The 15,466-nt window shown below is 42.6% G+C and overlaps 1 protein-coding gene and 1 long non-coding RNA gene across 2 annotated transcripts in view; both read left to right on the forward strand.

Annotated features, from left to right (window-relative positions):
* The window catches only part of LOC139660788 (actin filament-associated protein 1-like 2), a gene marked incomplete at its 5' end in the record, with an annotated part of 19,286 nt that extends 9,512 nt beyond the window's left edge, over positions 1-9,774 (forward strand). The window contains 9 exons of the mRNA XM_071539017.1: positions 1-63; positions 664-736; positions 1,307-1,557; positions 2,843-2,955; positions 3,115-3,232; positions 3,676-3,763; positions 7,582-7,748; positions 8,173-8,283; positions 8,425-9,774. The exon at positions 1-63 is cut by the window's left edge and continues 24 nt beyond it. Coding sequence (XP_071395118.1) covers positions 1-63; positions 664-736; positions 1,307-1,557; positions 2,843-2,955; positions 3,115-3,232; positions 3,676-3,763; positions 7,582-7,748; positions 8,173-8,283; positions 8,425-8,451 — 1,011 coding nt within the window. The remainder of the gene's footprint in view (positions 64-663; positions 737-1,306; positions 1,558-2,842; positions 2,956-3,114; positions 3,233-3,675; positions 3,764-7,581; positions 7,749-8,172; positions 8,284-8,424) is intronic.
* A 3,468-nt stretch (positions 9,775-13,242) lies between these two features.
* On the forward strand, positions 13,243-15,463 carry LOC139660787 (uncharacterized). Its single transcript, XR_011696570.1, has 3 exons — positions 13,243-13,349; positions 13,830-13,885; positions 15,418-15,463. It is a non-coding gene; the product is annotated as an uncharacterized lncRNA (long non-coding RNA).
* The last annotated feature ends 3 nt before the right edge of the window (positions 15,464-15,466 follow it).

The raw sequence follows: 15,466 nt of genomic DNA on the forward strand, positions 1-15,466 counted from the left end.
GGTGAACTGGAGACTCAGAGTTCCTCGTCTCTGTTCAGGTCAGAGCAGCTGCTGTCCTGCAGGGTGAGACACACACACACACACACACACACACACACACACACACACACAGACACACACACACACACACAGAGACACACACACAGACACACACACACACACACAGAGACACACACACGCACAGACACACACACACACACACAGAGACACACACACGCACACACACACACACACACACACACACACACAGACACACACACACACACACAGAGACACACACACGCACACACACACACACACACACACACACACACACACACACACACACACACACACACACACACACACAGACACACACACACAGACACACACACACACACACACACACACAGACACACAACACACACACACACACACACACAGACACACACACACACACACAGAGACACACACACGCACACACACACACACACACACACACACACACACACACAGAGACACACACACGCACACACACACACACACACACACACACACACACACACACACACACACACACACAGACACACACACACACACACACAGAGACACACACACGTGTTACCAAATAAGGTTAAAAAGTGAGATATGAAATGTTTGGTGCCTCTGGTTTTGTTCCTGCAGTCCAGCAGCGTCCAGACTGAGTCTGAGGAGGAGAAACCTGCAGCTGCCAGCAGCCTGGACACCAAGGACAGAGGTACATCTACTGTGTCACTCATCCTCTAACCCAGATCTGTGTAAAGACTGGAATCTAGTGGTAAACGGCATGATCTTTGGTGCCACCTGTCACCACCTGTTGGACTCTATAGAAGGTGACATCATCACTTATCATCAAAGATCAGCCAATAGCAGATGGACATGTCAGTAGCATGTTGTTTACCTGTAGATGTCAGTCTTTATACAGATTTGGGTTTGGGAAAATTTGCACTTCAATACCCAGACACTGTGTGATGTCAGTTAACCGGTCTGTGATGCTTTATAGTGGAGGATACCAGATATTATGGATTTTCTACAACGGTCCCAACCGGTGTGTACTGCCTGAAAAGTTTTCCCTAAACTAGAGTTCATACATGAAAAACTGGAGAAAACAAGAAGATCACCAACTAGCTCCCTGGTTAACACTAGAGCACTGGACTTATTAAAGGCATTAGCGTCATGTTACACCTCATGTTAGACTGAAAGACCAGAATCCCTTAGGATGAAAAATGACAGCAGACAGGACAGTCATCTCCTTCAGTGACCTCTGACCTCTCTGACTCATGCTCAGGCTTCCTGAACGTTCTGATGAACTGCCAGTGGCAGAGCCTGCTGTGCCAGGTGGAGGCGGGGCTTCTGAAGATGTTTGGGGGGGAGGAGGAGAAGGAGGAAGAGGAGGAGGAGGAAGGGGAGGAGAAGAAGGAGCGACCGCCGCAGTACTCCGTCCAGCTGAGGGGGTGCGAGGTGACGGCCGGCCCCGACACCGAGCGCTCCTACCGGATCACACTGAGCCAGCATGGAGACCAGGTGGCTGTCCTGGAGGTGAGAACCAGTGAGGTGTTCAACCTGCTGCAGCCTGTCTCCATGATGGAGGAACATGGAGAACTGTGTGTTAGTTAATAAAGTGTAAATGTGTATAGGGCTGCAACTAACGATTATTTTCATTGTTGATTAATCTGTTGATTATTTTCTCGATGAATCGATTAGTTGTTTGGTCTATAAAATGTCAGAAAATGGTGAAAAATGTGGATCAGTGTTTCCCAAAGCCCAAGATGACGTCCTCAAATGTCTTGTTTTGTCCACAACCCAAAGATATTCAGTTTACTGTCATAGAGGAGGAAAGAAACCAGAAAATATTCACATTTAAGAAGCTGGAATCAGAGAATTGTGACTTAATTTTCTTAAAAAATTACTCAAACCGATTAATCTATTATCAAAATAGTTGGCGATTAATTTAATAGTTGACAACTAATCGATTAATCGTTGCAGCTGTAAATGTGTCTGAAGCGGCTGTCAGCAGAGAGCAGCTGAGTCAGCTTGTTGTGGTGTGGCTGTAGATCCATTCAGTAACGTTCTCAGTAAAAGTGAATAGTGTGATAAGGTGGATTTGTTTCCAAATGTAGGTTACTGTGACACAGTAAACTGTCTTGTCTTTAGCCCTAGTCTCTACTCCAAAACATGAAGAGTTGGAGCTTGAGAAGAGTCAGCTCAGTTAACCTGAACAAACTGTTAGCTAGCTAACTAGCCAGCAAACACACTGATGTTAATGTGAACATGCTAACGTTAGCTGCTACTAGCTACGTTAGCTAGTGTGCTAATCAAAAATCAAAGTGATGAAATCGTCAGTCAGAAATGAACCATCTCTGTTGTTAAATGTTGAGATTGCCGAGTCGTACATTTAGAAACAGACAGCGGTTGTTGCCCAAGAGCTGTGGAACTCCAATATGGCCGCCAGAGGCTGAAAACCCTCCATATTATACAGGAATTAGCCTTGGTGGCATAATGACAACTAGCAACATAACACTCAATCATTTTGTTTGTTCTTTATTCATTCATTTGTTCACTCAGTCAGTTGTTCAGTCAGTCTTCATGTTTTACTTATTTACGCTTTAATCTATTTTCTAATGCATTTGTTCGTTATCAGTCCTTCATTTGATAATACATCATTGATTCATAGTCACATTTTCACTCACTTATTCATTCATTTGTCCATCTTTCCTTTCCTCCTTCCTCGCTCCCTCCTTGCTTCCTTTCTTCCTTCCTCCCTTTCCTCCTTCCTTCCTTCCTTCCTTCCTTCCTTCCTTCCTTCCTTCCTTCCCTCCTTAAGGCCAGTTGTTCAGATGATAAGGAGCGATGGCTCCAGCTGCTGCAGGACGGAGCTGCCAATCACAATCACCATGACAACAACAACACACTGGAGCACACGGGTGGAGCACTCAGGTAGTTCATCCATCCATCCATTCATCCATCCATCCATCCATGCTACCAGGTCGGACGCTTGTCATCACAGGTGACTTCCTGTGTGACGATCTTCTTCTTCTTCTTCTTCTTCTTCTTCTTTATCTTTTAGAGTGAACTTTGTGTCTTTCCTCTCCCCAGCGGTCTGAAGACTCGGCGGTTTCCCACCTCCAACACCTACATGGACGACCCGTTCCATCTGAGTGGAACAGGCCCGGCCCAGCCCATCTACTCCAACACCTCCATACTGGACCACATGGTACGCTCCAGCTGTGTGTGTGTCTGTGCTGATTCAAATTTTTCATCCATTTTTATCTCACTTGTTTAATTTACCCAAAGAGTTTGTATTAACTTGAATTTATTCTGGGAAGTAGCTAGCGCAGTAGCTAAGCTAACGATGGAAGCTACTTGTTTCTGGGGGATTATGGGAGAATCCTGTTTCAGCCAATCAGAGATCCTTTGGCTCAGCGAAGTCTCGTTATCCCACGACTTACAGCGAGAGTTTCTCCAGACCTCCGTTGTTTTACACGGAGGTCTAATGTTCACACCGACGTGTCACAGCAAATGGGAGGGGGAGTGTGTGACTTTCTTTTTCTGTAGTTTATCATTGCCAATAGTTTGGGTGTGTTCAACTATATTTTTGGTAATGAACCAGGTGAACGGTGTTGCTGATCTCTCTGTTTTCTCCATCTTTGGTTTCAGTTCCAGAGCTCTCAGGAGGCACTGCGAGCCGACTCTGTATCGTCCAAGGACTCGGTTACCTATAGCAACACAGTCTTCACCAGCCACAGTGAGTCACATCCCATAATAATCCCCTCCTGACTCAGACCTGAACCCAGCCGGACACAAACCACCAAAATATGATGATCGCGATCATTGTTAGGCCAAAAAACAACTATTATAAGAAAAATTCAAGGTTATGTTCAGAAAACAATTAATTTAAAAATCCCCCTCTGATCCTCTTCTGTTGTTAGATCTCATCAGTCCATGATATTCAAAACATTCAGGAGTTAAAAAGAAGAATGGGAAACACATGGTGAAAATCAAGGATAGAAAGGTGGTTTGGTGGAGGGGTTACCAGTGGAATCCAAAAAATTATTAGTTATTTTGTGATGAAGTGTCATTTACTTGAAGACAATTTCCCTCAACCTGCCTCGTCTACTTCTACTTCAGTTAGTGATTTCCTACATTTCCCAGAATGACTTTTGACAACACCCAGAGAAGGAGTGTGAACTTGTTGCATTCAGTCAAAAGTGGGTAAATGGGCAAATACAGCCAGCTAGCCAACTACTTTGTGAACATTGGGGTTCTGTCTTTGGGTTCTTCTTTGGGTTCTTTCTCAGTTTGTGTTCTTGTGACGTCCATGTTGTGTTTAATGAAATTTCTAACCATAAAAGCACGATTCCAAAACAAAAGAACACTAGGATGGAAGAAGGATAAATGGTTTACTTGGCAGACAAGGAAGCATCAGGTGGAGACTTTAACCAGCGAGAATGAATGGAAAGTCCCAAGATTCATTGCAAGAGCCGACGCATCAGGTCAAGTCAAGTCAAGTCAAAGTTTATTTGTATAGCACATTTAAAACAACCACAGTTGACCAAAGTGCTGAACAGGCTTACAATACCAAAATAAACAAATATAAAAGTAAATAACACGTAAGAATGAAAGAAAACAATAAACATTATAATAATAAAAGAATTGCGGCACAATAGAAGATGAGGTCAAGGTGTCAAGCTCAACTCAACTCGAATTAAATGCCAACGAGAAGAGATGGGTCCTCAGCAGCGACTTAAAGGTTTCTAGTGTCTGAGCAGTTCTTATATGAATAGGTAAGCTGTTCCAGAGATTAGGAGCAGCCACCGCAAAGGCTCGGTCACCTCTGTTTTTGTGCCTAGATCTCAGAACATCCAAGAGCATCTGGTTGGTCGACCTCAGTGCTCTAGCTGGAGTATGATGATGCAAGAGTTCTGCTAGATAAGGTGGCGCCAGCCCATTTAAAACCTTAAAAACAAGCAATTAAATCTTAAAATCCATCCTGAAACAGACAGGAAGCCAGTGGAGGGAGGCCAGTACTGGTGTTATGTGCTCACGCTTTTTTCCAGTTAGAAGACGAGCGGCTGCATTTTGTACTAACTGCAGACGACGAAGAGACGACTAATCTACACCCACATACAAAGAATTACAATCGTCTAACCTAGAGGTAATAAAAGCATGAATAACTCTAGAGAGATAGACCTTATCTTGGCTAAAAGTCCAAACAGCTGTAACCTACAGTATGAGCCGGCTGTTCAGCTCGGAGCATCGATCACACGCTCAGCTCCAAACACACACACTGTCCTTCTCAAACTGTAAGGAAGCTTCTCTGTTCTCACTTTCATGAGAAGATCGTTCTCTCCAAGACGACTCGGGAAGAACTTTCTCCAGGACACAAGTTTCGACTTGGCGTTCTTGGATTTGATAATCACCCAGCCTGTCTCTCTGCTGCAGTGCATTCTGGTCTCTCTCCTGCTCCTGTGGGTGGAGAAACTGGTCTCTCTCCTCTTCTCCGATGGATCTCTCCCTGTATGATTGTTGAACGTCTCTCGGTGCAAAATGGCGGCTCTAGAAAGAAGCCCTCGCTCTTTGATTCTGAGGGACTGACACCAAAACCTGACGTTTACCGCTGAGGTTTTACATCCTGAAACATTTTCTCATATCAAACTCCACTGGTTGGAGCGGGTTAGCGGCATTCCCCCGCTGCCTCCTGCCTCACTGTCTGCTCCCACTTACATCTCATCTGTATAATTACTCTCTGGTCAGGATGATCTGCTGGATGACTTCATTCTCCCTCGCTCCTTTTCCCACACAGCTTATATATGGAAGATACAGACGGTCCTGATCCATACTGACTGTCCCCTGGCTAAAACAGCCTGTAGACTACACTGTCCCCTGGCTAAAACAGCCTGTAGACTACACTGTCCCCTGGCTAAAACAGCCTGTAGACTACACCGTCTCCTGGCTAAAACAGAGTCTGTAGAGAGTCTAGCAGACTAGACTTGGCAACTAGACGCATGTTCCTCCATGTCCTGGGGAAATGTTTGCTTTAAAAGTTGAATTCATTAGAAAGAGTTAATCTTTTAAGAACTGTTTACAATTTGACCAAGAGATTTCACTATTCACTCTCATGTCTATGGCAAAATCATTTAGAATACAAGTTAAATATCTCAAAAAGTATAAAGAATCACATCTGCACATCTCCCGAAGACCCAGAACATTTTAAAACGTCATTTCTAGCTGAAAGCTTGTAGAAAAAGTCAATTAAAGTCCAAAGCTTTGGAAAGAATAACAATTTCAGAAGAGAAAGTGGGAATAGTGTTCTTTCCTTGACTCTAGAAAAACAGATTCTTCTTTTCCTGTCTGGTTTGGGGCTAATTAGCATCGTTAGCGGTTTGGTTTTGAGGCGAAGCGACCCGCTGCCGTCTCCTTATAAGGACGCCGTCTGTTTAAAAACACGAGGTCACATGATCTCTCTCTCCGCTGAGTTCCACCTCCATGACTCTGGGTCTGGTTTCAGAGAGAATTAAACCGACCCGATGGGATTTTTACTAGAGAATCAGTGAAATGATTTAACTGTAAATAAACTGTAATTTGAAAAATGCCACTATGCTATTCTATAATATCTACTGTAGTGTGGTGTAGTACAGTACCATCTGTAGCCTGGTAATTTAAGGAATACTATGCTTTACTACAATATTCTACAGTACACACCAGATGTGGGGACTCGAGTCACATGACTTGGACTCGAGTCAGACTTGAGACTTGACTTGACTTGGGTTCTGGTGACTTGGGACTTGACTCTGACTTGTACTTTGATGACTTGAAAAGGTTTCTAAAGTCTTGACTTGAGATCTTGTGTTTGTGTAAATGACTTAGATTGAAAGTGATGAGATTTGTTCCAGCAGACGACTGAATTTAAATTCTGTTTTCTGAATTTGTATGGAATGATTGAATTTATTGAAGTTGAAACTGATTATAGAAATCAAACTCATGATGCTCTTACCAAGTTTTTATCCTATTAAAACCATATTGCATTGAAAAGTCCTAGATATTTAGTTTTCTTTAAGATATTAAATTGATACTGGACTCTTGATTTGTTCTGACTTGACTTGCTGTTCTACATTTAGACTTGAGACTTGACATTAATGACTTGGACTTGACTTGGACTTGACTTGGACTTGACTTGGTAATCTACATTTAGACTTGAGACTTACTTGGGAGTCACAGCTCTGGTAGAAACAGATCTAGCTGAACAGGTCTGTGTGAGTCAAGATGGAAGAAAATCTGGCTCTGGATCGTCTAGCTGCTCCCAGGAGGACCTGACATTAATGACATGGACTTGACTTGGTAATCTACATTTAGACTTGGGACTTGACTTGAGTCTTGTGCCTCAAGACTTGAGACTGACTAGGGACTCGAGCAAAGTTGACTTGGTCACACCTCTGGTACACACTGTAATATACCATAGTATTCTGTACATATTTGTGTATGAGGAGTGACTTGGCTCTGTAATCAGTTTTCTTCTTCACTTGTTGAGCCTCAGCAGCAGTGTGTTCACTCTGTGTGCTTCAGACAGGACGCTGGGCGAGGTGGAGCGAGGCGTTCAGAAGCTGGAGCTGACCGGGAAGAGGACTGTGCAGATGAGGGCGGGGTCAGAGATCAACCTGGCGTCTGCCGGCAAGCAAAACAAGCGCACCTCCTTCAGACAGTCGCTGGCCATCTGCAGCGAACGAGCTCAGGTAGGAAACGGCATCAGGACTCCTCTGCTCCTTTCATTTTTAAAGGTGCGACATTTCTCCACATGAAGACTACATTTCCCATCAGCCCCGTTGCTTCCTGAAAAGTAGAGCCTGTAAGGACCCATCCTTAAACAACTTAATTCACCCATGCCATTTTAGACAATTCAATAACAATAATACTGATAATAAACTTTAGTTGTGTAGCATTTAGTTACAAAGTGCAGTGTGAACTCTGGACAGGAGTGTCAGTGAAATGCCTAAATGGAAATGTAACTGAACCACAGCGGACTCCTCTGCATGCTCACACCTCCGCTGGTCTCTCTGGGTTTTTCTGTAAACTCTGCTGGTCTCTCTGGGTTTCTCTGTAAACTCCGCTGGTCTCTCTGGGTTTCTCTGTAATCTCTGCTGGTCTCTCCTGGTGCAGGCCGGGTTCCTGAACCCTCTGCTGCGGCGGACGGCCTCGGCTAAAACCTCGCTGAGAAAAACTCCATCAGCGCTGTTCATCGAACACGGCAAGGTCTTCCAGAGGAGGAAGGTCAGATTTGTTTGTTTTTTCATTAAATACACAATACATATTAAATACATCATTTTTATTATATAAATTATGTAACTGCTACCTGCTCTGTCTGGTCTCTTATCCAGTTGACTCTGGTTTTATTGCTGATTGATTTCACAGGAATGGGAGACCAAAGCTGCTGCTTGACAGCTGCTGGTCCCTCATCAGATCATCAGATCATCAGATCATCAGATCATCAGATCATCAGATCATCTACACACTGCTGTCCTGTCAACAGATAGGAATCTAATAGGAAATTAATTTAAAGTGATAATCCTCAACTTTTCCACAGAACTGTCTGTCCTGCTCCTCTCTCTCTGCTCTAACCCAGCAGTGATCCAGCCTATATCCAGTTCATGAAGCTTTTCCATTGTCTGTTCTGGTCACTGAGGGCAAAACACCAAAGAACCGCTGATGACCAAACGTGTCGCCAAAATCTAGAAAAACAAGAATTTTATTTAAAATTTTAAATTTTTTAAATGTGTTCTGTTAGTTTTCTGTACCAAGCATTGCTGGCTACAATAATCACATGAACAGTCCAAACTAAATAACCTGAACACACACACACACACACACTTTCAGAGACCAAACACACCACACATTTTAGAGGGTTTTCTCTTTTTTCTTTATTTACATTTCATTTTACTTGTTAAATGCTAGTCTGATTTATTTTTTTGCCCAATTAACAGCATCATCATCATTTCAACGTGGTAATATCCATTAAACAATATTTGATTATTAATAAGATCCATTGAGATAAGATAGTGGTGTTTAAAAATCCAGTACACTTGGTGAAGTTAGTGCAGACGTGCTCCAACAGTGCCGATAATTTCTTCATGATTAGTTAAAACAGCAAATTAACACTAAACTCACATCGGGCAGAAAGCTGCTGCTGCTCTGCTCTCTGTGGGCTGAAACACCTTCTCTGGCCACGCCCCAATCAGTGATGTCATGCAGGTGTTTTCCATCAGCTGTCAAAGGAAAAACACCTGCTGTGACTTCACTGACTGTGATTCAGTGTTGTCACTTAAAGCTCTTTTTCCAGCAGAGGACATAAAAACACTTTGGTCTGATTTAAAATGTTTTCTGAGCTCTATAATATTCAAATCAAAATTGTTTGTGTCCTTGTATAAAACTTAATTTGACTGGAGTATCTTGTCTACACCTCTACCCACTAGTGGGGACTTGATGCACGAAGAGAAGACTTGAGACTTGACTTGACTTGGGTTCTGGTGACTTGGGACTTGACTCTGACTTGTACTCTGATGACTTGAAAAGGTTTCTAAAGTCTTGACTTGAGATCTTGTGTTTGTGTAAATGACTTAGATTGAAAGTGATGAGATTTGTTCCAGCAGACGACTGAATTTAAATTCTGTTTTCTGAATTTGTATGGAATGATTGAATTTATTGAAGTTGAAACTGATTATAGAAACCAAACTCATGATGCTCTTACCAAGTTTTTATCCTATTAAAACCATATTGCATTGAAAAGTCCTAGATATTTAGTTTTCTTTAAGATATTAAATTGATACTGGACTCTTGATTTGTTCTGACTTGACTTGCTGTTCTACATTTAGACTTGAGACTTGACATTAATGACATGGACTTGACTTGAGTCTTGTGCCTCGAGACTTGAGACTGACTTGGGACTCGAGCAAAGCTGACACCTCTGCCTCTACCTGGCGGGTCTGTCACACAGGATCCAGTTCTCTGCTTGGTCCAGCACGGCTCCTGACTGGATCCTGGGGGAAGTTGGAGCGGTGCGGAACAAAAGTCACTTTTCTATAACAAGCTACAGTTTGTCATCCTGTTAGTGTTGAACATAACATCTGATATAACATCTAAAGTATCACATGATGGTCATAGATCGCTCGTCTCCACAGCTGGTCGGCCCACTCTGAGAGCTTTCCTGCTGTCTTCCCCCTAAAGCTTCAGAGTTCTGTTGTATAATTCTGACAATTCTGACACTGTCAATAGCAAATTTTCCTCCATTTTCTTTTTCTTCCTGGTCGGCTACTTCCCTTATTCCTATTGGACGTGCGAGGGTTTCATCACAACCTGCGCCGCAACAGTTCAGCTCTGCGCACTTTGCTTGATGCTGTGGAAATGTGTTAATGCACAGCAGAAGCGATTGGAAACAGAGTGTTTCAGAGCGCAGGGTGGAGTCACATGACCTCTCACCTGCCAATCAAACTGCACTGAACAGATCACTGTTGCTCCTGCGGTGCGTGTGGATCACGCACCGCAGGTCTGCACCGTCTGAATCTGAACTCCTTCAGGTGGTTTTTGTTATACTGCAACATCTGTGTGAAGTTTTCTTCGCATATTCCACTTTTTTTTTTAAATGTCTTTGTTGGTGTTGTATCTGTAGTTGGTGTTATTATACTAAAACTAAATATGTGCTCTGAAAAACGTTAAAGGACTGCGGGGAACCCATCAGGGCTTCTGTAGTTTGCAACCACAGGGAACCCAAGAAGGTTCCTTGAGGAATCCCTTCATGAAGTGTTGATGAACCATGGTGCTTTTTTCCAGGAACCATACAGGGGTTCTTCAAGGAACCTTCGGGGATATTTTATCGAGTGAGGAACCTTAAGGTGCTTATCGGCTACCTGTGGGTGTTAGCAGAACCCCCACTGAACACCGTTTTTTTTTAGAGTTTACTCACAGAATCAAAGTTATCCTGACATCAGTTGAAGAGTTTTATTCTAAACTGAGATCTCCAGAATTTACCTTACTAAATAAATATTATTGATCTTCAAGTAAAACTTACTATGTAATATCACTGTTGTTATTGGCTATCCTAAAAGACCATTAACATTATGGAAGGGATCAGATGCTTAAAAAATTTAATTGTGAATTTCAGGTAGCACATTTTTTTTTTTTTAAAGGATATACTGTATATTGTCTTTTTTGTTTAACTCCACATGTGCTTTATTTGATGTAATTCTGTGGTATAATTTAAATAGCATCGTATCTGTCCTCACCATGCACTTATTAGCTCAATTAAAAAATTTACTTTATGATTTATGTTTGTAACCATGTCATTCACTTATTTGTACCAGTTTTTAAAAAAAGATATTTTGTAATCTCAGGATCTCTTTGTCAATTTTGGACTACATATTGATCTGTAAAATGATTTGGTTATATTAAAAACTGATTTACATAAAATGTGCGTTTCAATCAATCCTTTGCTTTTATCTGTAAAGGTTTGAATTCTTTATTGGCTCCCAAAGCAGACGAGCAACAAGAAGCTGCTGGAACAGAACTGCAGTCTCCACACATGTAGAGCCAGAATTTAACGATGTGACTTATTACTTATTGTTTATAACAATAAGCACAAGGAAGGACAAGTAAAAACTGTCTGGAAATCAAGGCCGGCCCGACGCATAAGCAAACTAAGCGCCTGCTTAGGGCCCCCAAGAGCGCTTGAAATGGGTTTTTTTGTTATATATTATATTATGTCAATGGTTATCATACAAAAACGCAATATTATGTTAACGGGCTGGCTAGCTAATACTACTGGTTTAATCAGTTCCCGCTGCCTCTGTCAGAGCTGGTGTCACGTTCACTTCTGATGTGAGCACAGTCAGTCAGTCAGTCAGACATACAGTCAGTCAGTCAGTCAGTCAGTCAGTCAGTCAGTCAGTCAGTCAGTCAGTCAGTCAGTCAGACAGTCAGTCAGTCAGTCAGTCAGTCAGTCAGTCAGTCAGTCAGACAGTCAGTCAGTCAGTCAGACAGTCAGTCAGTCAGTCAGTCAGTCAGTCAGTCAGTCAGTCAGTCAGTCAGTCAGACAGTCAGTCAGTCAGACAGTCAGTCAGTCAGTCAGTCAGTCAGACAGTCAGTCAGACAGTCAGTCAGTCAGACAGTCAGTCAGTCAGTCAGTCAGTCAGTCAGTCAGTCAGTCAGTCAGTCAGTCAGTCAGTCAGTCAGTCAGTCAGTCAGACAGTCAGTCAGTCAGACTAACGTTAGGTTCCTGTCTTCTCCTCTGCATCGATGCAGCAAAAAAGTAATCTCGCAAAAAAGGACAAATCCTTCTGGAGCAGAGAAAAGAAAGAAGAAACAGAAAGATAAAGGTATGTTTGCATCACAGGTGGGCATCTGGGCATTAACTTGTTTACAGTAAATACATTGTCTGCTGGTTTATTTAGTTACTTGTCAGTCCACCACGTTCAGTATGCCACATGGTACTGTATCACTTTGAATATTAAAGTGCAAATTAACACCAGACCACTCTTGTGAGTTTGCTACCTTTTAAGATTAAAAACCATAGAAGGGTAAAAACATGCCAGGCTGACATTGGTGTGATGTAAGCAACACAGCTACAACTAATAAAATTGATAATGGGTGTGTTAGATTTACAGCAGGTGTGTGAATGATCAAGCATTGACAATAGTCAATAGTATTGGCGGCGCCGAGGCGGTGGGGGCCCCCAAATCAAATTCTGCTTAGGGCCCCATAAAGGCTTGGGCCGGCTCTGCTGGACATGTCGTGCGTTTTATTCTTTGTCAGTCTCAGCCTGTAGTTAATAATATAAGTAATAACATAAACTCTGACCTCCAGTCAGCGACCATCACAAGACAAACAACCACCAGTATAAACAGAAATCAATTATATTCTCATAAAGATTAATTTATGCTTTATTTCTTAAGAGGCCCTTTCCTCATACAGCATAAATCAGATTGATACAATGTGGTTTACTATGAGTTTAGGTCATTAATATTAATGTCAGCCCGGAAAGGTTTAGAAACTCTGTTCTGCAGATAGAAAGGAGGACAGGGCGTTTGCAGATTCACCGCCTCCTGCTGTTAGAGACGCATCAGAAGGTTTTAGTCAAAAAAACACATAAACTTCCTCCTCTCGTCCATCGGATGGCAGTAGAAAGATGGAAGTCTCGCGATGTTACCGCTGCTGTCAACGGAGAGGAAGTATTGCGGAAGTGGGAAGGTTTTCTGACGGATAACCAGGCTAACGAGCTAACCACACTCGCTATCTGTCTAACCACGAATTTACCAAGTTGTCAGGTTAGATAGACACTCGAACCGAAGGTAAAGTAACGAAACATCCAGCGGACTCGGGCTGTCTGATTTATTATTTGTTAGTTTTTGTTAGAGATTTGACAAATGTGGCCTCCTGCTGTTAGCTAATTAGCAAGGCGTAGACACAATTGCTGCTGTTAGCCGGCTGGCTACAGACCTAAGCTAACCACAGGAAATTAATCTGTTTTCTCCAGTTAGGAAGTCAGCTGATTGTGTGTAATACATCTGATAAAGATGACTGGTGTTATCCTGACGGACTGTCATGGTGTCTAACGTTACATGCTAAAGCTCAGCTAGGTAGTTAGCCTAGCTCGCTAGTTAGCCTAGCTAGCTGCTTCCTTTTGTTTGTCGTTTAGATCTACGGTTTCTTCAGTTTGTCTCGCCAGCTGATATGAGTCAGTTAGCTCCCGTGACACGGGCCCGGTGTGTGCTTTGTTTTCACTTTGTTTAAACTGCGGTTAAATTGTGCTTCCGTTTTTTTCCCAGCAGCAAGATGACAGCCGCACCTTACAACTACTCCTACATCTTCAAATACATCATCATCGGTGAGTCTGCGGCCTGGCTGCTGTAACACACACACACACACACACACACACACACACACACACACACACACACACACACACACACAGACTGAGGAGGTCTGTCTGGGACACACATCCAGCAGGACTGTCCCAGCCAGCAGGCTCATGGGTAGAAACAGTAGAGGTGTCGGTGATTTGTTTTTCCTCCTTTATCCCTCATTCACTGCCACACATTCCCACTGGGAGCTCCACTGCGGCAGGTCTGGGATCAGTGCCTGGCTCCACGGCACTGCGGCAGGTCTGGGATCAGTGCCTGGCTCCACGGCACTTTCTCATCCACTTTCCCTGTGTCAGATTTTCCTCCTGGTCCAGGGATTTGAACCAGCAGCCTCAATAATAACACAGTAATAATATTTGTCCCCATCGCTTCCCTGTAGGGAAATAGTCTGCTCTCATAAATAAAATCTGCTCGTTCTCATCAGTTCAGCAGCAGAATTGTGTGTCATGATTTCCCAAAATCAACAGATCCATATGATTCACTGAAAGACCGGAGAGCAGAATATGAGTTATGGCCCGGCTCTGCTGGTCCAGACTCCAGATGAGACTGAAGCTTCCAGCAGCTTCACCTCAGTAGTTTTCATGTCTGTCACACTTCATCTTATCCTGGCTGACAGTGTCACCAGCTCAATACCAAGAAGTAACACCGCTTGATTCTGTGTTTACTTTAGGGGGGAAAATATCTTTCTATTTTACTTGATTTGACTCTTTTAATGCATTTTGCTTGTTCTTTTAAATGAATTTTATCTTTTTATCTGTCTTTTATCTGCCTTCTATTAATGTAAAGCACTTTGAGCTGCATGTTGTGTATGAAAGGTGCTATACAAATAAAGGTTATTATCATTCTTATTATTATTATCATTCTTCTTCTTACTATTATTATTATTAAAGCACATGTTTGGCTTAACACAGAGTCTGAAGGTGAAATTTCACTCTTCTATTTGGAGGTGAAACGTGTGATGATGTCATCTACCTGTGACGATATTTCCACATATCAATGATTGACAGCTCCAGTTGTTGAAATACAGTTCCCACCCAAAGAGTTCAGTGAAGGACAGCAGCCTCCATATTCAAATATTATAAATATTTGGCTTAGTTTCAGGAAACCAAATGTCTTTCACTTGTTTCAGTTCAGTATTTCTCAGCAGCAGCAGTCTTGTTTTCACTCTTACTGTCTCACTGTTGTTGTGTCCTTATTTACAAAATTCAAATTTTGTTTGTTTTGGTCACATGATGCGCGCTGAGCATTGAAAGGTTGTGATTGGTCAGACGTGATGGAAGCGCTTGATGTATCACACAGGACTGTCGGGGGAATGGAAAATATAACAAACACCTCGGAATTACATGATTATTAATTATGGAAATATAAAATAACGAAATATGATTATCTACAGTTAATTGGGCTTTAAGTGATTGATCTCTATCTCTGTCTGTCTGTCTGTCTGTGTCTCTCTCTCTCTCTCTCTCTCTCTCTCTCTCTCTCTCTCTCTCCCCAGGTGATATGGGAGTAGGGAAGTCTTGTCTACTGCACCAATTCACAGAGAA

Source organism: Centroberyx affinis, unplaced genomic scaffold, assembly GCF_046629955.1.
Source record: "Centroberyx affinis isolate AG114_WGS23_722 - 3 ecotype Tasmania unplaced genomic scaffold, CSIRO-AGI_Caff_v1 ptg003384l_1, whole genome shotgun sequence".
NCBI lineage: Eukaryota > Metazoa > Chordata > Actinopteri > Beryciformes > Berycidae > Centroberyx > Centroberyx affinis.